This window comes from Apostichopus japonicus, chromosome 20 (assembly GCF_037975245.1).
Source record: "Apostichopus japonicus isolate 1M-3 chromosome 20, ASM3797524v1, whole genome shotgun sequence".
NCBI lineage: Eukaryota > Metazoa > Echinodermata > Holothuroidea > Aspidochirotida > Stichopodidae > Apostichopus > Apostichopus japonicus.
In genome coordinates, this window is record NC_092580.1 from 32,751,041 (window position 1) to 32,776,702 (window position 25,662).

The window sequence follows — 25,662 nt, forward strand, 5'->3', positions numbered from 1 at the left end:
TATTTTCCATGGCAAAAAAAAGGTACGATACCTTATATGACACGCATTGCATATGCCAGTAACCGCAATAAGCTGAGAGTACTAATAAATATGTAATACTGAACGAGATATACCATCGTTATGATCATGTCGTCACAGTCTGCTTGCATGGGGCTGAGGGGCTGAGGGGGCTGAGGGAGTTGAGGAACCATCTGCCATCGGTTCATAGATCAATCATTACGTTGTGTCGTTTTACCAATGGCGCCTAAAGTTTCGAGTTCTTCTCCAATGAACATTTAGTGTGTTCAATATACATACATGATGATTAAACATGTAGAATTTATAATGCTGTTGTTACCTTTACATCAAAGGCAAGGAAGGTCCATTGACACTGCTTCAGATTGGAACGGAAGAGGGCGAGGTCTTTGTGTTTGATGTACTTGCAACGCCTGACCCGAAAGATATGTTCATTCATGGAGGTTTAAAGGCGCTCCTAGAAAATCCGAATATCCGAAAGGTATGGAAAACTAAAGACATACACGTGTACGGTATCATATCTATAATGACAATCAGATATGGTAGGCTCGTCCTCAAGAACCTCAGAAAGTTCGTGGACTGCAATGAAATAAAAAATGAATAATTGTTGCAGCCAGGATGCGTTAAATTGTCTAGATCATTCAAAACATTTCCCTGAACTGTTCATGGTAACACGATTCACTTGAGGTAGTTAAGCAAATCCCTGATATTAAATAACATTTAGATCACATGATGTGATTCCGATTTTAAAATAACAAACTCTCCTGGTATCATTAAGCTGCTAAAGAAAGAGAAAAGGGCAATTAAGCACCTCATCTAAGCTGTGACGTGCACAGTATTTCGTAAGCGGTGTGGGGGGGGGGGGGGCTAGGGAAAAAAATCAAAGTTCCCCTGACTGATTAAAATAGAAGGGCATGAACCTTTATAGACATGTACGGACTGTAGATGATCAAAACCTATTCTGAGGCAAACTAGTAGACAATAAAGTACGTCTATATTAGTGTGCCCTCGTAAGATAATTTTTGAGAGAGAAGGACAGCGACTGACAACTTCTTAATCTTTAGGAAGAGCAAACAACAGCAGCTCAGAAAAGCATAGTGGGATTATATTTTACTTTCCATTGCAAGATAGTGTGAAAGCAATACTTAGCGGGCTGAGGAATTGCCAAGGGAAACTGATAATAGCGAAGGACTGATCAATCAGTGGACAGTAAGCGTTACTTTACCTCGTGTCTACGACATTGGGATCCGCTAAAATGACCATACTACAATATCTTCTTTGTTCAGGTCATACATGACTGTCGATCCGATCAGTGCGCCCTCTATTTCCAATTCGGCGTCACTTTGACAAATGTCTTTGATACCTCGGTAAGTTTAAACCTTTAACCTTTGCACAAGTCACGAGATTCTTTGATTAACATTATAAACAGAGAGCAATGTTGACGAGGTATAATAATACAACCAGTGTGAATAAGTGTCATAAATAAATGAGATATTCAATGACAGTACAAGTGGCATAAACTAGGTCCTGATCTGGGCGACCGTGGAAGACTTCTCAATCAATTGTGAAACTGTTTAGCTATGGCTATAGCTGCTGTATTGAATTGACTTATGGAATTGCTTTAACAAGAGAAATTACACACATGTGTAGTACGGGATCTTCACTGCTACACCGTACATTGTGTAGATAGCTCATGATGATCATGCGCAGTATGCGGTGATACCTTGCTTGTCGTAACTCCGTCATGATCACGTGTTTACAATCTCTGTATATTGGGACTGGGGTTGAAAATCTATCAAGTTGTGTTTTGGTTTTTTTGGGCTAACTTTCTTCTTTTTCTTTATATACAAAAAGCAATTTTCTGGTTTGTTTCAATGTTAAACAGGCCGCTTACACCACCATTTGGGATCAGTGTAACATCTTTTCGGGACCTTTTAGACCGAAGCTGGCTTCGCTTATTGAGATATTTCGATTGACAGCTAACCAAAAGACCGAAGCATTTGCCGAGTTGGTGCACGATAAACAGTTGTTTGGACAGCGCCCTCTCACTGAGGAAATGATCAAGTATGCCTCTGATGACGTGTTTTGCTTGCTTCCTGTGATCTACGAGTCTTTGGACAAGTAAGTGAAATGACCTTTGACCTTGATCAGGAGGATGGACGACTTTTGCTTTTAAATGTAGCAGATTATGAAGACATCATTTTTCACATGTATGCATAACTTACCAACTATTTGACACGTGTAGGTCGACTCTAAAACCGGGCGAAAAGTGAATGCAAAGAAATGAAGCCCAGTATTACATAACTTAACATGGCTATGAGATGATGACGCTTTGTTTGATTTTATTTTGTTTTTCAAAGACTGTTAACGTGAGCAAGTCTTATAGTTAATGTAAAAGTTATAATATTTAGGAATAAAAAAAAGGGGGAAAATTATATTATTTTTACTCCTTCATCTTAGGCTAATTTCTCCACTGTGGCGTCCTCATTTCGAGCAGAAGGTGGAACAATATCTCGAGGAAAGCAGAATCCGAGACCCTAATGCGATGTACGAGGAAAACCAGGGTTAAAGGCAAAAGAAGAATAAAACAAAACCAGCTTTAAGTTATTAGTTTACTTCCTCTAATCTTGAATTTGCCAAAACTGTTCTAAGTTCCCAAGTGTATGTTGATTCGAACCGCTAAAATTATTTCCAGAAATTGAATATTGGTCAAATCAGAGATGTATAGTAACACTGAGAGAAAATGAGAGTTTGGTGGTAATGGAGAGATATATTAGTTTCACTTGAGTGACCGTTTATGTGGTATCCTTGCTGTATCTTAGTTGAGGGAGGCGTGATCGGGATTTGAGGGGGAGGGGGTCAATGACATGACTAAGGTACTGAGGAGAGCATTACTAGAATGGCGGTTTAGGCGACGTGATGGATACATGGGGGGGGGGGGTAGAATGGAAGTACTGGTGGCTTTTGCTATGTAAGCATTTGATTTTTTTTTTCTTCATGTTACTCGAGTTTCAAGTTTTTGTAGTAAACCTAGAATGAAGAGGTTGATGGTAACCTATAAAGGTTATGACGTTTCGATCTTATACGAATATTCTTTAGAGAAAGACAAGTTACTTGAAAAATACAGAATAGAATAGAAATATAATTAGACAGGAAAATGGAGAGTGAGATGAAGGGATAAGGTGATGAATAGGCTGCTGGAAATAACATTGCGGATGAGTATGAGAAGGAAAGAGTTATCAATGGAGGTTATAACGCGAGAATAGATAGAATTGGGTGGAAAAGAGGTGGGGGGGGAGAAGAAAATGACTGAGAAGATGCAAAGTGGACTGAATAGAATGTAATGACCATTATGCATTTACTTTTCACTTTTATTGAATTGAATGCTAACTTGCACCTCCAATACGTGCAAGTAAGCCTAATATTTAAGCCTGGTATAAGAATATCGACTTGTGAACGTAATACTGAAGAAACAAGGAATAAGCAGCCTTTAGCGAGATTAATATAAATGCATGATTAAATAACAATTAAAGGAAGAAGTTTTTCTTGGTGGGTGGAGGGGGGGGGGGGGTGGATGGTGGGATTGATTAAGTCCTTCGGTTTCGGACAATACTACTATACGAACGTTACCAATCGTTTTCATATGTGTACCATTTGCTCGGTCTATTGAGGCCAAGTCACGACGGCATGTATATCCTTTATTCACGGCATGTATGTTCATTATTCACGGCATGTATATCCTTTATTCACGGCATGTATGTTCATTATTCACGGCATGTATGTCCATTATTGCATTTATGTTTAAATAAGATGTTCAGCATGTGACCTTCGTTTCGCTTTTTAATCTATTTGTAAATGTAGCATTTATAAAAACCAATCATAGTGTGACTCAAAAGGATTTTCTGGTGGCTGAAATTAATTGCTTCGAAAAAATGCTGAAAATTTTCGAAATGTTTAGGCGCGGAAAACTAAACCCTCAAAGCAGTTTGTATCGCGAGGATAAGAGTTTTTCTAATTTTGTGATATTTTTTTAAATGCATCTGGCAACAGCGGAAGTGGTGATGTCATCAGCTGAAAATGTCTTTGTTTTCCTTGATAATTAGTCAATCATTCATCCACAGAGGACGATATTATTTCTACAAAAAAAAGAAAGATACATTTTGATGAAATTCAAAGTACCGAGAACTTTGACAGCATAGCCAACATTCCAGATGCATCAGGTTTCAAGGACACATCAAAAAGATGATAAAACCTAACAAAAAGATGATAAAAAGTAAAGATTCTGAAGAGCATTTTCCCAGATAACAGCACAGTGATGCAACTACCTGGAGCATAGTTGAAGCTTTAGCCAGTCAAGAAAATATCTCGAGTTAAGGGTAAGATATTGATATGTGGTTTTCAACTAGCAGTGTCGAATATTTTTTTCTTCAATATACATTTCACATTCTTTGTAAGCAGAAATTCCTTTTAATTATTGGGCAGGATTTTGAACTTTTAGATAAACTTACACGATTGATTAATGTCAATATGTTATTATGTAGCAGAGAGAATGCTTGTGTGGCTTGCTATGGTATATGTAACTTCAAATAGCATAAATTGGACCTGGTAACATATCACTTCGATCGTTTCTCCATTTTCTTAAGAACCTTCATCTTTGTTTTGTTGATTATCAAGCGGATAGTTCATTGAATCCTGACTAATAAATACTAAAGATGTGAAATAATATGATCTTCAGTTTATGTAACAAACACTTGAAATATAACGCTAGTGAAATCGCGATTAAATCAGCAGCCTTAGGATTGAAACTTGTGATCGTTATCTTGCAGTTGGAGCCAGCTCATGTATGGGGGGGGGGGGGGAGGAGGGGGTACACCCCCAGAAAATAAACTTAAGAATTAGACGTCATTGGTGCATTCGAAGGCATCGCTAGACTATCAATTTGGTCTACAATTAGCTCTAAATGCAAAGTTAGTTTCAAATATACTCAGCTGACCTGCCATTTACAACTATTTAGAAGAAATATCCAGTTATTTCTAATGCAAGCAGGATGGGGTAGTGACGTGATTCTGTAAATAGAAGCAACCTTTAACAAAAGGAATAGTTGTGGAGGGGGGGGGGGGTGGGATGGGACGAGAGGGGTCTAGTTTACTTTACAAATGTTTAGGACATACAATGCAAAACATATTATCTTTAGATGAATCTCAGAAGGTGTAAGCAACTTCTTTTCATATCACAAAGACATGAATAAATCCTTTCTCAAAAATGTCAAGATATACGAGTTTGCAGTGATGGAAATTTAGGAAGAAACAAACTTAACACAGAAATTCTCTGAAACAGAGCATGTTTAAAGCGAGAACTATCCCCCACCTCCCCCTCCCACATGCTTACCCTCCTTCATAGCCTTCTTGATAACCTATTTCGCGCAAATCTAATAACGGACAGCAACATTTTTGACCCACTTTTGTGCATTGTGTGAAGTGAATGAAGCCACAAATAAAGAGAAAGTCCAACTCATTGTCTAACTCAAAATCTATTTGTAAGTAATGCTGCAAGTAAACAGTACATCAAAAGCAAGACTCCAAACAAGGCCATGTTTAAATAAAAGTAGCTACAGTACACAGCCCCTGTTGATAATGACACCTTTCTCCAAAGTTGTCGGTCCATCCATGGCTAAACCCCAACGACGAGAGACATCCGTGTGTGTACAAGACATGCTACAAATGCAATTTTGTGAGCAGTACCCATTCCGTCCCCACCCCTCCCCTCCTCATTCCCACCGACAAAAAAAGAACAAACACATTTCGTTTTGATAGACACAGAGCTACGATAAAATGCAAACTATTTTAACGTGATCAATAAATACATCGTTCATCAACTAGTCCCTTTATCCTCTGTCTTGTGGGTATCCCGCCCTTTCCTCCTTGCCTTCCTAGATTACTTTCCTGTTTTCCCTTCCCCCCTCCCCTTATCAGTGTTGTCTCTTTTCTTGCTCTCATCTCCTTGTTTGTCCCCATCGTCCTTCTTCTTATCGTCTGAGTTTTGATCCTGGTTTTCCGTCTTCTTGGTATCTGCAGGTCCTTTCTCTCCTTCTGTTTCGTCTAACATCATTTTGCTGATTCCTTCGTTGGCCTGAATGATCTGTTCCGTGATGTCATCCTTATCTTCCACCGTGTTCTTATCTTTGGAAGACTGTAAAAAATAAATAAATAAATAAATAAAAATACAATAAAGTCATTACTAGGAAATAGCTTGTCATAGTGTGGAGCCTAAATCCATGTACATGAATCAGTTGATGATATGTTTTATAATGACCATATCTGCTGATACCTGTGTTCTACAACATGCTATAACTACAATGTAACAAACTTGTCTTTGTAACTCAATTCTTAGCGTATATTAAAGTTAGCGGGCCTGACGTTTTGAGCCTAGCAGGACCTTCTTCAGAGGCTAACTGAAGATTAGCCTCTAAAGAAGGTCTGGAAGTTGATTGGTTCGGATAAATACTAATAACTTTATATACCATTTCCAAAAACCGAGGAATTGATCAATTCTGTCATTTCTATCTAAACCCCCAAGAATGCATTCAAGTGCTAAAATTGAACCAGAAATATATCATTTATAATCCACTCATTGAGAGTTTGTCATCAGATCCAATACATTTACACTCATGTCACTAGTGCACCATACCACATGAAGGCTATGACTTATGGATTGCTTCTTACTATAGTGCATTCTGCTAGTAATTCACCTAGTCAAATGAAGACAACTACATCATTAACAACGAGTGTTATGCACAAAATTAGGCCTGAACCTTGTATATCATTTTAGATATTTTTAAACTTTACGAGTATTAGCATTTCTACATGAACTAAAACATGTGGTTTCAAACTAATGCTGAATTAAGCATTTTAACATATTAAACATGTCAACACACTAATGGTACACACTGACAATGCATATTGCTTGGAAGCATTTTAACACATTAAACATGTCAAGACACTAATGATACACACTAAAAATACATATTGTTCTCAAGCATTTCAGTGAGACATATTGCCTTTTTTAAAACAACCAGTTGCTTATCGAAGGAAAATGCTGTTACCTTATTCAAGAAAGTCGTAAGATCTCGTTTCATACGTATGCATCCTCCCCATCAGCGTAGTACTTTGGTTCGATCTCACTGACCCTAGATTAAGAAGATGAAGAGTAAATGGGAATGCGGAGAATAGTTGGGAAGAAAACAAGCAAATACATGAACCACAACAACTCTAGTAAACGGTGGCGGTATTTAGTTACTCTCAATTCTTATCCTTCCAAGTCGATATTAGACAGAATCCTCAACCAGCTCCTGCATATGTCCTTAAAGCAGCATTTTGCGTTTGGTCGCCGTTTTCTACTTTTTTGACATGTCCATCGAGTTTTTTTTTACATATATCAATCACAAAACAGCGAACTAAGATATTAGCCAAGTTTTCCCTGCCAACAACGTTAATTGGCGAGTAATTAAGGATTTTTGCAGATAATGAGAAAAGTGTCCACGACAATTTCTACATTTAAAATTAATCGCATACAATTCCCCAAACCCACTAGTTTGAATTCAACCAATCAGAGATGCAGGTTTAGTTATGAGCCGTTGCTAAAAATAGATTCAAGACTTTGCGTTGGTACAACCAGGGAGTTGTTATGGAACTCCCTGGTACAACTGCCATATAGACTGTACACACATCAAGAATGGTGTTGTATTACGTATTGGTCAATGACGTTCGTAGTGTTTAAATATTCATATTATGGGCGAGGTTTATTTTACTTTTATGCCACCATTTGAAGTAAGATTTAAATAGATAAGCTAGTTATGTATGTCGTTAAGGCATCGTGGAGTAGGTGAGGTTGAGAAAAATCATAGAAAAGGACGCAAAAATGTTGCTTTATTAGATGAGACACAAGTACTGGGAATGAAATAGAGAACAGAATTAACGATGCACTGATTAATTTCTTGATCCGCCTGTTAGTCTAGGACAATTGAAAATGTTTAGTTCTAGTTGGACTGAGATATCTTCCTATGGTTTGATCCTCATACTTGACTATTGTTTCACACCCGTACATGTTAAGCAGTGTGAGGGTCTCCCTGGAGTGGTTGTCTGACTGTTGGATGACCAAAACTCACATAATTCTTCTACAATGACTGTACAATGGGGATTAATATCTGCTTTACTTAATAAGGGCAAAGTTTTAAGGACTTTTGCTGGTTCTCCCTTCGAAACAACCAGGCCTCATTTTTTGGTGTCCACACAGAAATTTTTTGGCTGGGTGAAAAAGTGACCAACAGGATTGTGACCAATATTTACACTATACAAGAGATGTGTAGGTTTGGTAAATAGAACACCAGCTTTGAGGGTGATACCAATTAATCATTTGACCTATTTGGAGGTATTTAGTTACAATACAGTCTGAATTTGGATGTTAATAAATAATCCTGAGTCAGACAACCACCACAAGCTGATTTTGGTTGCCCGGCTAGAAATGTGGTCGTCTCGGACCATTAAAGATTTGCCCAGCTTATATGCGTTATCTGTACTGTTTACAGATGTCTGCATCAAAGCAACTAGGTCACATGGAAGTGTTCATCAACATGCAACCACGCCAGGTGAAATTGACTAGTTCAAGGCTCCACATGTTCAGTTTGGTCAAACAGAGAAAAGTGCTTTATAAAGCACAAATTAAGGTGCTTAAAACAACAAGTTTGACTTGAAACTTCAAAAATAGGCTTCAAAAGATCTCTTCTTCAATAGTTAAAACAAAACTTGTATGTACACTACTAGTGATCAACGCAGAGTACCAATATGAACTGCTGTAAAAGACTGCAGCGTTTCAAGTTTCCCGAACCCAAACAGGGCCCTCTATATATTTGGGGTGGTGTGGCTGGAGAGCACATCTCCGTACAGTCCGATGTCTCTTATGCAGACTGAGATATCGAATAAAAAATCAGGCATATCTTTTGAGTTTTGCAGTTTTCACAGAAAAGGCACCGCTTGTCTGCAGAGATATGCTCTCTTCTTTGATATTGATTCAGCTTGCTACAGCTTTCCTTTTTGACATGTCCCCTTACCAGTGACCACATTTTCCACACACTTTTAAACGCAGAATACATTAAAGGCATTGAAGACTTGCCCCCAAACCGAGTGCCGCGCTTTGAAAAAGTTAACTTTCTGTTGCTTGCAAGTGAAGTTTTGTTCTTGTCACTACAAAATGCAGACAGTAATGAAACGTGATACCTGAGATGTCCATCGCTGCTATGCACACTGTGTTGTGGGTATTGACCGTAGCTGTATGTATTGACTGTACAATAGTGTCTAATTACTTACGGTAGCAAGCTGTGTGTATTTTCTGGGATCGACAGTGGTGTCTAACACTTCTGTTACACCTCATTTGAAACTAGGTCAGATTACCAGCATTAGACGTTTTTTTTTTTTGCTCAAGTCTTCACACCCTTTAAAAGGGTCATCTTATGTTGAGTTTCTTCCTTGTAACTAATTTGTGCAATAATCTTCCACAATTTCAACATGGTTCCCTTTCTTTGTTTTCTTGACATACTTTCATCACCATCAAAGCAAAATATATAATATAACAACAGAAGTTATACTCACTCAAATTTGAGGGTGTTCTGATAGAGATGGAGGGCTGCACGATTACTGGAGAAAAAAGAAGAAAAAAAGCACAATGTGGGGTGAATTAGAGATCTTAAAAACACATTAAAAATTCATTCTGTATTAACAAATATTTCACATTTATTTTACTATTAAATTATTGACACAGGCGGCAGATGTTGACAGACTTTTTTTTGATGATAAAGCTTATAAATTTCTTGATTGGGTAGAATCTGTTTTTGTACTATCCAATGTTAACACTAATTAAATACTCATTACGATGAAAATCATATTTTGAGGTATGAGACATGATTTGAGGAACTATTTAACTTTATCACAAGTTAATCTTAAGCATAGTCAGTACTGCCACAAAATATGCTAGAAAGTCACAAGAATGGTCACTCATGTTCAAACTTTAAGAGGTTTGACTGCTATCTATAACAACCTTTTCAAAACAGCTAAAATATGTCATTTAATACTCCTCAACATCTATGAATTTATTAGAAACATTTGAGCAAATTTGAGCAAAATATGCTGTCAATTTGGAAACTTCGGTCCTGACCCTGTTTAGTGTTTACCAGTCCAGGGGTCTGTTTACTGATAATTGTAGGCATTTATCAATCTATTCCGCTGCCATATTGAAATGAAATGTAACTTTACAATTCATCCAAAGGTATTCAACAAACAAGTATAAAACGTTTTAAATCATATAGAATAGTGTGTTGTCTACCAATCCGTGGAGTTGAAATTGCAATATATAAACCACCTCCCCAGTGTAGATGCATGCATACAGTGCCGTACCTCTTGCGTACATGTAGAGACACATATTGGGCATTGAAACACTCCACCATGGCACGTGATGCCTGGTCCATTAACTTCTGGGCCAAACCTAGCCTCCGATGGGATCGTTTCACAGCCAGCGATGTAATGTGGTCATGTGGTTTCTCGTCTGGATCTTCCTCCCTGTTAAAACAGCACAAGGAAGAAACACAATTTTGCAATTTTTTTTCAGGAATTTTGAGCAGTAATTTATTCATCATCTCAAATCTGGAAAAAATCCTGTTTTACGAATGATTTCATGATAAGATGTATAATCCTCCCCCCCCCCCCAAAAAAAACATCGAATAATAAACATCCAATAATGGTCACTGATGTTCCCAGTTCAAAAAGCACTTTCATGTAGGTATAATGACACTTTCTTTTGTCTGAGCAGACGCTTTGCAATATTTGGAAATATTTTGAACGACCAGCAAATTTGGTCACATGATTGTATTTCTGCTTGTTATTGTGGACATCATGGGCCAACATTAATACATTTTGAACTTTCATAAATTTTTCCCCAGGCAGTACAGATACATAGCCTACGGTCAACAGGTTTAATGGTACTTGGGGTTCCTAGCAAGACACGTCAGGGTTGTGCTACCATCATGTGCAGTCCAAAGGATCAGAAGTGAGTTTCCAGCCAATGGTCATTACACTGGATTCAATGATATTTGACAGAAAAGTCATAATAAAGACCAATGGAGGCAGCAGAACTCTTGAATGTTTAGACTTTGTTTCTTCAGCAGCAGTTGGTTTGTTTTACAGTCTTTCTTCAGAAACTCAGCAGTACACCCTGTTAATGGTCTTCGATTGTTTTAATGCGTGTGATGCTGTGTTTCACGTTGCCTGTCAGTGTTGTACGTGTCGTCGTGCGTGGGTAACATTTTTGCATGTGAGTTACTTCGTGCAGTGTTTCTTGGTTTAAATAACCCTTTATTCTATTTGCTTCTGGATTATTCTAATTAATTTGTCACAACAACGATTGATAGTGATGGACATGCAACTGCTTTGTAGGCTTAAAGCAAAAAATTTCATGTAAGTTGTGTTCTTTAAACCTCTTTTGGTGTCACAAATTACATTAGTGTAATTTAAGAATGATAATGTTTATGGAAAGTACAATTTTACTTTTATGTCATATAATACAATTATTGTTGTTAATGTTAGTTTAGTCACAGGCTTGGTCAGATTGTCCAGAATGACTGTCTAGAACTGATATTGAATAAATTTCGTTCAATGATTTAAGACTTGAACTACGTTGTGTGAATTTTTGGCTCTGTGACCTTAAAATAAACCGCTTTGAGATTTAATTAAACACCCTTTGGAATAAAATCTTTTTGCCTACCTATATTGACCCATTCCCATTACCCCCACTCCCTCCACAACATAAAAAATGGTTTTCCTGGAATAGAAATAAGAAATTATTTCTATAACTAACTGATCCAGCATATTCCAGAAATAAATTGGGGCACTGAGATTTGTTCACAAGAAGATGTAACCCATCACTTTTGAAGCTAACCTCATAGCTTATAAGTATACAATAGAGCAATGAAGGGGGTGTTAATTTAGATGATACAGTAAAATCTCTTCGTCTATTGCGACTTCAGTGTAGTAACGCTAATACTAGTACTACTAGTGCTCGGCGCGCTACCTCCTAAGGATCGCCACTTGCCCCATTGGCGGTTTCCTGTTCCCCGATCTGGTCTTCAGAGTAGTTTTTTTGTGTGGATTACTTGACAGAAGAATGACTCTTTTATGTCGAACCGTTAAAGTCCATTTGTTTTATTTTATAACAAAAAGGAGGGATCGTAGTATGCTCCCGTGAAGTGTTCGCTTCATACGGAGCTGCATACTGGCTAGGCCCAGTGAAATCGGCGCTGGTGTTGTGCACTAACTTGGTCATAATCGCCGTGTTTTATTCGTCCTTCAGCCATGTGTGAAGGCTAATTGCATGGGTTACGATATTTATGCAGCCCCCAACAACACAACGGACCGGCATTTCTCTCGGATAGTTTAAAACAGTTGTAAAATAAACTTGAAATTTCTAACGATATAGCGTAATACAGTGGTTGTTTGTTCTCTCAGTGTAAATGTGCGTGTATATGGAACGGTATGATCGTCGCGCATCCGGTACATGCCTGGGTTTGGCACTTGTGTTCCTAACATGACGTCATCATTGTCTTGTTGTGAAATCGCAATCTCAGATATCTATTTTCGGATGCGAATATTAAAACGTTAATTATTAATTAGTCCTTGAGGTTTTCAAGGTGATGAGGATAGTTTTGAACATAGATTTTCTCATAGATTCAGAGGAAGTAACTCTCGATTAGTTGGATTTTTCGTGTCATGGCCTCTTTAACGTAATCATAATTATATAGGTGAAACGATAGGGCGGATATCATGACACTATAGTTGTCAAACACTTTAGCACGCCTGTGTCCTTCACGTGAGCGACCTCCAGAATCCCCCCCCCCCCCACCCACCCCACCCTTACCCTACATGAGTGAGCGTTCATGCAGTCCAACCAAAACAGCTAGAAGGGAACCAATGTGATGGAAACTTTTCACATTAACGAATCACATAATTTGATGAATTTTTATGCATGTCGTTGGTAAGATTTTTGAGCAGCTCAACGTAATACTTTGAAGGAAAAAAAATTGAAAGTGTGAACAAAAGTTGTTGAAAAACATCTCCAGACACACAATGAAGAAAGTTTACCAAAGTTTATGTCTCAAATAATTTTTTTCCTGTATTAGTTTTAGTGATGGATGCAACCTGCCCTGACCTTGATATTTTATTTCACGATCCGGACAGGATACAATACTAACAAGAAATTGGAAGATACTGGTAGTATCATTCGAGACTGACATAGTTATCTTTGCTATAGAAAACTAGTTAGTAAACAAGACCATTAAGATATTTAATGTTATATCTGTATACTTGCATTAACACAGAACACATGCGTATAACCAAGATTGACTAACAAGGTAAGACAAATATTTTCTTCTTATACTTGAAAAAAAAAATAAAAAAACATACTCGGTGATTTACATTTGTCTTTTACAAACAAACATTTTGTTCGAGACATAGTTATTTCCCAAATGATCAAACTTAATGTTATGGTTTTGTTGTGCTTCAACGGATATTAAGTTAAATAAATTCTTTAAATTTGAAAACTTAAATGCATAACGAAATTTCTAGCTTACCATGATTGACTGGCCGATCGGCATGGGGGTCCGCAAGGAGGGGGCAGGACAAGAAACATATCTCAAAATGATAGGTAGCTTCCGGGACTTCTGAGGCGTTACAAAAACATCCCAGTGAAATTGAATTCCCCTGTATGAAATGTGCTTTCGTTCATTAACATCACTATCCGAGAACATTCCATATCTGCAAAGTGAAATGTCTCAGATGACTCGAAGCCCCAGGCCTCCCACCAGAGCTTAGAATATATATTCCGGAGAAATTCAATTCCTCTCTCTGACATTTATTTTCGTGCTTTAAACTCGCTACGAGAGACCAACAGTAATGGTGTAAAAATCTCTTCCGATTGTAAAATTCACAACAAAATACAATTCTATAGCTATACTTATAAGCGATCCAAATATCTATTCAGTGAAAATAAAAATAAAAATGTGAATTTCTAAGGCGCCGACCTACTTGAGTGAAGTTACGGTCCATGGAACGCCCTTACGAAGGCACTTTGTCTTTTACCCACTGTGAAGTGTTTGAAGTCCCAACTTACAACTCATCTTTTTATAATTCACTTTAATAACTTTTGTTTGCTTTGACTTACTTCATTCCTTTTATTACTCTGTAGGTATCTCATGTTTGTACTTGTTTTACTATATAGTCCCACGTAAAGTGTTTTGAAATATTATTTTATGTAAAGCGCTATATATAAGTATACATCGTCGTCAAGATCATATATCCCGGTAGTCTATTATTTTACAATTTGTGCATTAATCTTCTTCTTTTCTTTGAGGTGGGGCTTTACTTAGGAGGGGAGAGTTGTTACCATGGGCGTAGGCAGGTTTCAGAAAGTGAGGGGGACACTATACTATCTAAGCGGAGCGCCACCATTGGTTGGCGCGTAGCGTACCAGAAAATTTTGGGTTCATAAGATCCCCTAGATCGCAGGAGACGGCCTTCCTGAGTCGTTTTTAGTTACATCAGAACCAGATCTGTGAGGAGAAATTTTGTCTCACAAAACTAAATTCCGACAGAAAGTACTGGTAGAAAGATGCCGTTCTGACACCAAGGGAGACGAATTACACAGCGTCCATCTCAAACGAAATATTTTCGGTAGTTTGGTATCATATAATATCCTGCATACAGGCGAATACTGTCTGTAGGGCCTAAAATATATGATATTACCTTCCTGGTGGGGTCTTCGCCTTGTTTTCAAGTTGAAATGCGTGGTTGTTTTCTCTGATTCACAGTGTAGGGCAAGGGGAATTCCATTTCTGGCGAGAAGGGGTGCTTCCACAAAACACTCTAAAACATCGTTCAAACATCGCACAAACTTTTATCAGAGGTCTCGGACGAAGCGGGGAGGGTGAATATCGGAGGAAGGGGGATAAAGGGCCAAGCACTGTTCTAATTTCCAGTGTAATTTATTGATAATGATTCTTAAGTTAGATTCTACTTGAATCAGCTCAGCAATTGTGATAGAAAATCGCGCATATGCATGTGATTTTTTTTAATAACTGCTCTGAAAAGTGGGTGGGACAAATGATATGATATCCCCTCCATTTTGAAAGTGGGGGGACATGTCCCCCCGTCCCCCACCTGTTGACGCCCATGGTTGTTACATTAATTAAAATAAAACTTGTCTCGTGATTTTAAATTCAGAGTCGGTTGTTTCCATTCCTCCATGCAGACACAGGATGAAGTTCTCTCTGGTCATGGTGCTGTGCCTGTGCGCAAGCGCACTGCCCCAACAGAGGAAGAGAAAGGGTAGGTACAGTTACTGACAGAATTCCACTCTATTATCTGAAGAACTTTGACAAATGAAACTTAAAAATTGTTGGATATGAAAGTATTATGTCATTTAAATTTTGAAAGTAAATCTTCCAGGCGTAATGGAACAGGATGCATGTCTATAGAACTAACGGCGACGGGGTATCTCGTAATGTTACCTGAAGTTTTACAAAAATCTAGTACACAGCAAACAGAAGATTCCCAGACTAAGAAACACACTCGTATGTGTTTGTCTTTAACCTGTATCTCTTAAACGTTGGTTATAGACATGTACGATCATTGTTGCTATGCTTGACCGATCTCTAGTGCAATAGATCAGCTCCAGTGGCGTACCCAGGATTTTTTCAGTGGGGGGGGGGGCGCTGGGGGGCTTGAACATTTCCTGGGGGGGGGCTTGACCATTTTTTTGTTGCTATCTAAGCGGAGCGCCACCATTGGTTGGCGCGCAGCGTACCAAAAATATTTAGCTAAAAAGGCCTCCTAGATCGTTGGAAATGACACTTCCCAGGCCTTCTAAGCTGCTTTATTTTGAGATCCCATGTTTTGATATGGTCATCAAATAGTTTAGTGAAATAGAAAAAAAAACAATCTGGTAAGTTACTTTGAATTTCAAATAATTCAGAAATATCATGACATATCTTTTGTGAGTTTGACACCGGTATTGACATTATTCGACAAATCTGCAAATTGCGCGTGGAAAATAAAGAGAGATTGACTGGGCTTTCAGCCAAGTAACATACTGAAATGACCGAACTATATGTCAAACTGACATCAAAGATTGCGTCTGAAATATTATTAGGGTGATAGACTGATAGGTCGACAGTGGCGGAGCTAGGGGTATTGGTCAGGAGGGCGAGAATGGCCTGTAGGGGCGCTTTTGACACTATCTAAGCGGAGCGCCACCACAGTTTGGCGTAGAGCGTACAGAATTTTTTTGAGTAAAAATATTCTCTAGATCGCTGGAAATGACCCTTTCCGAGTCTTGCTAATTTGCAGATAAACGAAGAATAAATATGTGTCATCGCCATTTGTGACAAGTCGGAAGTTTATATGGGTGTTGAAAGTACATGCGCTTCATCACAATCCCTGTGGTATCTTTGTGAGTGCTCATGTTTTCGAGAAAAAAATAGATCAAAAACCCCGTACAGTTCTTGGAAAGAGTTTCGTACAACAGAATTAAGTGCCGATAAATTAAATACCGCCGTACGTTAGAGCATTTTGTCAGTAAACTACACCAACAAAATGTGACAAATGTCAATAGGTATGAGAGTGCAATAAAAAAGTCAATAATCGCGAATAAGTAAAGAGTGCTAACAAGCTGAAAAGGGCTCCAGCAGTCCATTTGAGTCCGCCCCTGACTGTTTGGACGCTCCGCCACTATAGGCCCGGTATTTCTCAGCGATAGTGTTGTCTCCTTTCTTGAAAATTTGTTTTTTAGCGGTTTTAGGAGCATCAGGGTACGTCCCAGAAGTGAAAACCTGATTGAAAATGTAACAGGGTATCGAGGCAATGACGCCAGCAATGATGTGAGAAACACGTGTATGATGTCAGCATTTTTTACCTTTTAACATCTTCTTTGGCATTCAAGTACCTGGAAACCACCATTCTATAAGGGTATAGTATTGCTCACTAGCTTGTTTGATCAGTTAATGCGCACTGGTTACAAGACACTGATTGGCTGTTTGTATTAGTATTTATTTGTATGTTAGGGATTATGGATATTTTAAAAACGAGTGATAAAGGCAAAGTTTGACCGAACAGTCGAACACACAGATTCAGTAGAAACATTATGTGTGTTGTGGTCTTGTAGAGCAGGAACTATATTATTCGACGGTCGTTAACATGCGTTTTCAGTACAGTGCGACTACTGTAGACTTCTCGGCCTATGCGCTATGTCACGTCAGGTTTTTCAGCAACTATAGCCTACTGCCGGTCCGCGGTCGAAGGGTCGTTCATGAGTGGTCATCATAGAGATTCGAGACCAATCAGACCAATGATATATTTTTCGCACATGTAATTTTTTTCGACACCCAAAATCCCAGTGGGGGCGACTGGGGAGCGACAAGCTTTCATGGGGGGCTGTCGCCCCCCACGCCCCCCCCCCGTAGCTACGCCACTGTTCAGCTCGTATGTGTTTCAACCTTTATCCTGACTATACTGCCCGTTCTCTTGTCTATAACCTGTATCTCTTATACGTTGTTTTATGTAGGCCTGTGCGATCATTGTTACTATGCTTGATCGATCCCTAGTGCAATAGATCAGCTAGTATGTGTTTTAACTTTTATCCTGACTATACTGCACGTTCTCTTGTCTTTAACCTGTATCTCTTATACGTTATATAGACGTGTACGATTATTGTTACTATGCCTGACCGATCCCTAGTGCAATAGATCAGCTCGTATGTGTTTTAACCTTTATCCTGACTACACTGTACATTCTCTTGTCTTTCTTTGCTTAAAGCAGCGGTAGATTCTGAATCACTAAAGAAAGATTTTGAAAGATTTCTAGAAGACACCAATCAGAGAACATCACTCAATGACGTCACTGACAGATGTTCTTCCATTCGTCGAAGATGCGTCGAATCAGGGCAACTTTTCAAACGAAACGTAGTCTGCGCTAGTAACATGAAAAGATACATGAACTCTTGTCATTTGCAGATAAGGTCATGTGACCTTTTGGAACAATCGGGAAACGAACTCCAACAGAAACGGTGCCTTTGGATAGAAGTTCCGGACGGTAAGCGTTCGACAAAAAAGTTTACCCCGTTAATCAAAATAGCCATTTAATAGTTTTCAAGCATGAGAAGAATCGACTCCGAGTCAGTGAGTCAACTCGACTCCAAGATAAATTGAATCGTTAGAACTCTGATACATGATAATATGAGTTCTCGCTCCTACTGCTTCTCTTCCCATGGGCAACAGAAGAGGTATTACTGCTATCTTGAACTCATTTATTACAAGTTTGTTTGTCTTCACTGAAGCAATATAGCTAAATCTGGTACAGTGAAATACGATACAACTTATCCAACAGTTTGATGCATACAACCACGTGTACAAAATACATCATGTAAACCTATAGCTAATAGATGGTTAGTTAATTCTCTCATATCACTTTCCACGATAGAAATTCGAGACGGCGGTTAATTCATGGTGGGATATGAACTGCAAAGAAGGAGGAAAGTAAACGAAACCCCTCTCTGAAACTACAATGTTAGAACACAAAACAATAACTATAGGTTTTGACATTTCCAAACACAATGTCAGATCCTCTCCCTATACGCTCACCCCATCTACCACTCTCCTGTTCTCAACCCCTCGTACGTAATGCAGTCTCTGTCTTTGAAATATGTGTGGTGTTTGAAAGAGGTGGGTAAAAGGGGGGAAGAAGTTGTCATTGTCATTTTTTCATCTTGGTTACATTCTATACCATAGTATGTCTCTAGCTTCTATTTATTTCTTGTTTCTGTTACTCAATAACAAGATGCCGATAGTGGTGACGACAGCAGTGGGACAAACAGCAAGGAAACAAATAGTAAAAGTAAGGATGAAGATAGTGACGTCACGGGTAGCGATAGTAAAATTGACGGAAAAAGTGAAGGTAAACATCTTATTTAATACATATCGTAGAATCTGTAAAAAGTAAATATAAATATATATATATATATATATATATATATATATATATATATATATATATATATATATATATATATATATATATATGTATATATGCATCGTTAAGCCGACAACACACTGCCCTGCTGATCGCGATATGACGGGTGGGGCGCAACCACGTATATTTCTGGGGGCTTAAATCTTCAGGTTACATCAGTTGGGCTACCCCCCCCCCCCTCACTAGCAGACAGGATATTACAACATTTCTAGTGTATAAATAGAACACATGCTTATACGGTACAACCTTAACAGTCGGTCGTAAATTGATTCAAAAAGTTGCAAAATATAGCACCGTTTTGCATCTTAGCGCCCTCCACTAATTTACCCAAATATCTCAAAAGAGGGGGCAAAGTCCCTCAGGTTTACATCAATGGGGCTACCCCCTCCCCCTCACTAGCAGACAGGATATTACAACATTTCTAGTGTATAAATATATCACATGCTTATACTGTACAACCTTAACAGTCGGTCGTAAATTGATTCAAAAAGTTGCAAAAAATAGCACAATTTTGCATCTATGCACTCTTCATTTTACCCAAATTTCAAATTTCTCAAAAGAAGGGGGTAACACTATCCTTAGATCCCTCCACTTGGCGAATTGACACTTTACCTCCCCCCCCCCCTGTCTCAACGTGGAGAGTCTTAGATTGTCGGACAGGGTCATTATCGCTTACGATCACCACTAGTCAAGACTGACCCAGTATTGATTCGCGTCTGCTTCAGTCGTAGAAAACAACATGTATCGTTTTCCCGACTGGCAGACTACATTGTGCGAGGGTCACGACGATTGTGGTCAGTCGTACGACGATAATAGGTTCGTTGGCGATGATAATAACCTAGCTAGGATAGTATATATACATTCACCCCATCTACCACCCTACTGTTCTCAAACCCTCGTAGGTAATGCAGCCTCTGTCTTTGACATTTGTGGGTGTTAAGTAGGGGGAAAGAAGTTTCATTTCCAATAATAATAATATTAAAGTGAAAACGTTATGCTAACATACATTGCGATATACCATCCACGGCAGTATTTACTTTGTTATGAGAATGGCATGGCACAGGCAGACAGCTAAGCTACTACATTTAATATGAGCTGGGTCTTTTCCGTCTTGTTGTTGTTTAGTCGGATTGTATAAACGGTCGGCTTTCTATTGTATTGATGCGGAAACTCAAATACAATATTCGCATTAATCACCCACTGATCAAGTGTCCCATGTGTCCCAGACAGTGAAAGGCAAAAATCGTCACGCAGTTTTCATTCTCAGATATGAAGATTTATATAGATATTTCAGACCAATATCGCAAATTGTGATTTTGTATTTTTTTTTAATCCTAAAGGTCGCAGCAGCTCAGAGATTTCAAACTATGAAGATGCCTCTTTGTCATGTGAGTTTTTCTTAAGGATCAGTAATCAGGGGCGGTTAACCCCTCCCCCAGGCCCCCCGCCATCTTCCTCCAACTGCCTTTGTGAATATTTGTGACCAAATAAATGAACATGCTCCCACTCGTAAATAAAATTACACCTTGTGGTTACTAAATCCTTGGTTTTTCTTCACCTACATAGCATATGTGGTTAAGACTGCAGAGACGGTCATTTCTTTTTTATATCAGGGAGCTTCGTCCCTCAAATCAAACTTACAGTTCCCATTGCTCATTAAGTTTCATACAAGGCCCTCCCCCCCCCCACCACCACCCAACCAAAGCACACCCTCCTTCTTCCCGCTTAAGTCCTCATCCCGTGTTTCCTAACGAATAAACTTTTCATTATCTCTTTAAAATTAGTCTCAAGCAGTGATGAAGAAGATGCTTTCACTCCAACAGGTAAGAGGCACTCCTCCTCTCTTCTGCTCCCCCTCCCCTCCCCCTCCCCCACCCTCTCTCTATCTCTCTATATGTCTTTCACTCAAGTCCACTCCATCAAGTAGAATAAACATTATGCGATTTCATCGTATAGGTCTAGGTATCATACATGAACTATATTCAAGCTTTTGATTTCATTTTATTTTTCAAAACTATTTTTCACTCTTTTTTTTAATAAAACGTTATGAAACATCCTAAAGCCTCAATTCTTGTGTGAAAACATTATATTTTTTATTTCTTTATTTATAAATGTATATATAATGCAATGACGTCACTATTTTAAGGTCTGTTTTTCATTCATAGTAGTATCTTGAACTTAGAATAACCAATGAGAAACTTCACCATCTTCAAAAAATTTTGAAATACTTTTTTACTGCAGGTAACGATAGTGTTAATGGTGGTAGAGGTAAGTCAAAGTGAAATGTTAATGAATGTTACCAGGTTGTCATGGTAATTAAAATGTATATGCTAAAATGATGCTAGATGGGAAATTAGTTACAGTGATATAGTTAAACTGTCTACGCATGCGCAATACTGTTAACGCTATGGCCGACAGCAGGCTTCCATTTTATATTGAACAACATTAATGGAAGTATGAAAAGTAGACAAACAAGATGGAATAGCTCACTGGACCCATGCTGGACGTGCGTAAAGGGAATAGCGATAGAGAATGGCTCATTTTACTGCTCTATGGGACGCTATATAAACTTAGTGGTAAAACCGATGCTACTTTTTTTTCATTTTTCCTTCCCCGTTTATTCTGAAATTTCGTAAAGTCACTTATTTTACGACACTGAGTTCGTGCTTGGTACCATCTTCAAAATTTATGAAAAAGGTTATGACGGCTGGCAAAACCATATATTAAATAATACGGGATACGCAAAAACCAAGGCTGTAGCTGACCCAGAGAGACCTTACATAGACTTCGCACTCATCCTATTATATTGCTATTTTATCAATGAGTGAAAACAATTCCAAGGTTACAGGTAGCACAAAAGGGCATGACTTCTCCAACTCTATCTCCCACACCTGATTGGATAGACCAGTGATATAAATAGCACCTCTCTGGATAAATCATGAAAATGCCATGTTTACACTTTCAAGATCTACTGAGACCCCCCCCCCCCCTCCCCTTCTTCAGCACGTCCCTATGTTGTCTCCATTATACGCTTTCCAATGCATGGAACTATTTGGTACATTGCGTTTACAGCCTTTAACCGGTTGGTATTTATCAATTTTATCGACTGTATTTCTTTTTCTTTTTTTTGAAGGAGACAATCCACAGTGAAATCGTGAAAAGGTAAATTTATTAGTAATGATAACATATATATAATATATATATATTTCTATATATATATATATATATATATATATATATATTTATAAATATATATATGTATATATATATATATATATATATATATATTCGATTCCCCGCCGGTTCGATTCCCCGCCGACAGCAAGGTGTGTCGTCTGGCAAGGGTGTTGTTCAATAACAACTTCCCGACATGGACGTTAAGTGGATGTGTGTGCCGAGAGATTGGCTTCGGTCAGCTTGCGAGTCTATAAGCCTCCATGGCTTCTTTCGCGAGTTCCTGCTTGCGGGAAGATCACATATACATACATACATACATACATACATACATATAAGTGAAAAAACTTCCAGCCTTCACCGGGATTCGAACCCGGGCCTCCCGCTTTGTACGCGGGCACCCTAACCAACTAGGCCATGGACGCTGATTGTATGTCCAGGGGTACGAAACCGGTAAGGAAGGACGTAATTTCACCGTAGGCGTTTTGACACCTGTATCGAACAATACTAGTTCTGTTTTTGGTGACATATTTTGTCTTACTCTAGAGATCAAACATTATGCTAACCAACTCGAAAATCATATGTGATTCCTAAAGCCGGATCTCGAAAGAGATACTTTGAACAGGGGAGGAAGAGGAGGGAGGGGAGGGAGGGGAGGGAGGGTGGGGAGGGGAGGGAGGGGAGGGAGAGGAGGGAGGGAGGAAGAGGAGGGAGAGGAGAGATAGATGGAGGAAAAGTCGTTGAGCACGTGATATCGAGACCTGATATTGCTGCACACACCATAACTGTGCGTTAATTTGAAAGAATCAGTTGAATTTACAATTTCTACGAGCAAAGGTACTGAATATACATGTTATATATAGATAATTACATTCTGCTATGCACGTTATTAGTACATTAGTGTAGTCTTACAGAAAACTGACTGTTAGGACTATTCAAGTGAAATCAACTTACTCTGATATCTGAATGAAAATCGGCAGACCTGAATACGCGTTTAAGAGATACACGTTTGCTTATGTGTGCTATAGTGTGTATGATTCTGTATGTGTGTGCGCCTACAATCAACCCACTGGAAAAAGGAAGAAATTTCCATGGTTACGGTGCCAGATAAAACTAATATGTTGATAATTTTCAATGAGACTAAACTTAAGGTAGTATCTATATATAGCATGGGCGGCGATCCGTACTTCCGAGTGGGAGGGATATGACCTTGTTCACTATCTAAGCGTAGCGCCACCATGGGTTGGCGCGAAGCGTACAAGAAAATTTGGGGATTTACAAACCCTCTAGATGGCCGGAAACGGCACTTGCCGAGGTTTCCAAGCGGCATATACCCAACTTTAAAATAGGGATATCATGTCCGAAATATCTCATAATCAGGATCCAAAATACTTTTTTTTTTAATTTCGGGTGTTATTTTGGGAAAATTGCAACTGTCAATCTTGTTTCAGGCGCTACGTTAGAATGTTCGAGAGCTCTTTGTATTATTCGATGAAGAAACTAGCCTCTTGCAGGCTATTATAGGCCTATACACATGCAATACACAATTACACATAGTTACATTCCTAGGTACCGATTGCTAGGGCATCCAGGTGAAACGTACGTGTATTAACAGGGGCGTCGGAAGCTATTTGGGATTGGTACGGAAGATCAGAGTGTGGCCATCTACCATAATTATCGGGGGGGGGGGGGGACGTTTGGAAGGTCAAACTATGCTACGCGCCACCATTGGTTGGCGCGTAGCATAATGGAGAAAATTTTGAAAAAATGCCTCCCAGATTGCAGGAAATGGCACTTCCCGAGCTTTTCTTCTGTGCATTCTCCCTTGTCTGTTTTTGTACCCGATTAATCTTCTGAAACACATTTTGAAGTATGTTTCATTTTGGTTCTTTATTTTTTGTCTTTTTTTCTTCTTAGTGCTACTTTTTTCTCCTTTTTTTGCGCCGTGAATATTGGTCCGGCGAACCGCTCCGACGCCCCTAATTAAGCATTACCCTGGTAACATGAGATTCTCAGCTGTTCGAGGGAACATGTACGTGTGTAGGCCTACTATAGGGCCTATATGAATACTATGAGGGTACATATATGTACTATATCAATACCGTGGGCGCAATAATACATTTTGCTGTTATAGGGCCAATGAAGCCTACAGTCAACTATTCTTGCTTTATAAAGACGATTTATTTGAAAAGATCGCACTGCGTTTATGGTAGGCTAGAAATGAAGCTAAAAAAGAGCCGTACATTCACGATGATGCATAAATGAAGGCATGAAAATATTCTTATTCCTGGCATTTGGTGGGGGGATATGGTGTATTACATCCCCTCCACCCATTTTCATGGGGGGGATATATCCCCCCCATCCCCCCCAGGATCGCCGCCCATGATATATAGACTTTCAGCTACACGTCAATTTTAATGACATAAGCAACAATTGAAAATATGAATTTCTGTCTAGCCTTGAAAGGAAATACTTTCTTTTTATTTCCACAGAATCGACAGACGAACCGGAGAAGGCCTATTACATAATTCAGTATACCATTTAAAGGGTTATACATTATAAGATATACATATATTCATATGTATGCTTTATATCAAGTAGTGGGATTTTTAGTTTCTCTATATGCCAGGGTTCCTTTTCATTTAGTAGTAACTTGACTTTGTATTTGATTACCAATGCCAACTGTTTAATATACAGAAATAGAGCAAAATAAAACTTAACGAAACGTCAAGAAACGATGCCCTGCACTATATATATATATTAAATTAAATTTGGATTAGTTTAGAATTCTACATTTTCCTAGGGTATGTTTCACTTCTATAAACACATAATCACATCATTTCAACAAATGGCCATGGTTTTGAGAAAGTGAGTATACATTATTCTCTACCATACACCCCCCTGCCCCCGGGCGGGGGGGGTAATTAACTGACCACGAGGCTGTTGGTCCTTCACTCAACACCTCTCGACAGGCCTGCTCCTGACATTAATTACTTGTCTTAATTACTCGTTATTAATTAACCGCTCATTAGATCGAAGACAATCACACTTTTAATTATACGTTAGTTGTTTAGCGGAACATATATTAGCATATATACGTCAACTATTGACTAAGGTATACGTTTATACTTTGGACTAATAATAATAATAATCGGGAAAAGTCCATACGCTATTGTACAACGCTGCAGCAAATAACTCAATAGAGTAAACAAAGTTTATCATGATAAGGAATTAACACAGGTATGTATCTGAATTATCAGAGACAACACGTGTATTTATTCACTATACGGTCATGACAATGTTCCTGTTTGTTCTGACTCTTAATACGTCAAACTGATTTTGATCAATAATACAA

The 25,662-nt window shown here is 38.6% G+C and overlaps 2 protein-coding genes across 10 annotated transcripts in view; both read left to right on the forward strand.

Moving 5' to 3' along the window:
• Window positions 1-25,459, forward strand: part of LOC139961887 (uncharacterized) — a 102,718-nt gene extending 77,259 nt beyond the window's left edge. For 4 of the 5 annotated variants that reach the window (XM_071961521.1, XM_071961517.1, XM_071961520.1 and 1 more), the window contains 6 exons: window positions 18,942-19,058; window positions 20,474-20,521; window positions 20,918-20,956; window positions 21,375-21,401; window positions 22,267-22,295; window positions 24,800-25,459. In XM_071961521.1, coding sequence (XP_071817622.1) covers window positions 18,942-19,058; window positions 20,474-20,521; window positions 20,918-20,956; window positions 21,375-21,401; window positions 22,267-22,283 — 248 coding nt within the window. In that variant the 3' untranslated portion in view covers window positions 22,284-22,295; window positions 24,800-25,459. The remainder of the gene's footprint in view (window positions 1-18,941; window positions 19,059-20,473; window positions 20,522-20,917; window positions 20,957-21,374; window positions 21,402-22,266; window positions 22,296-24,799) is intronic. The other variant, XM_071961519.1, reaches the window with a different exon arrangement.
• Window positions 1-25,662, forward strand: part of LOC139961883 (uncharacterized) — an 84,330-nt gene that overhangs the window by 32,126 nt on the left and 26,542 nt on the right. For 2 of the 5 annotated variants that reach the window (XM_071961506.1, XM_071961507.1), the window contains exons 3-6: window positions 351-496; window positions 1,302-1,382; window positions 1,901-2,136; window positions 2,476-4,167. The exons of 1 other annotated variant lie outside the window; for it this stretch is intronic. In XM_071961506.1, the coding sequence (XP_071817607.1) occupies window positions 351-496; window positions 1,302-1,382; window positions 1,901-2,136; window positions 2,476-2,584 (572 nt within the window). In that variant the 3' untranslated portion in view covers window positions 2,585-4,167. Of the gene's footprint in view, window positions 1-350; window positions 497-1,301; window positions 1,383-1,900; window positions 2,137-2,475; window positions 4,168-25,662 lie in introns of those variants that run through there. 2 more of the 5 variants (XM_071961508.1, XM_071961509.1) reach the window with 2 other exon arrangements.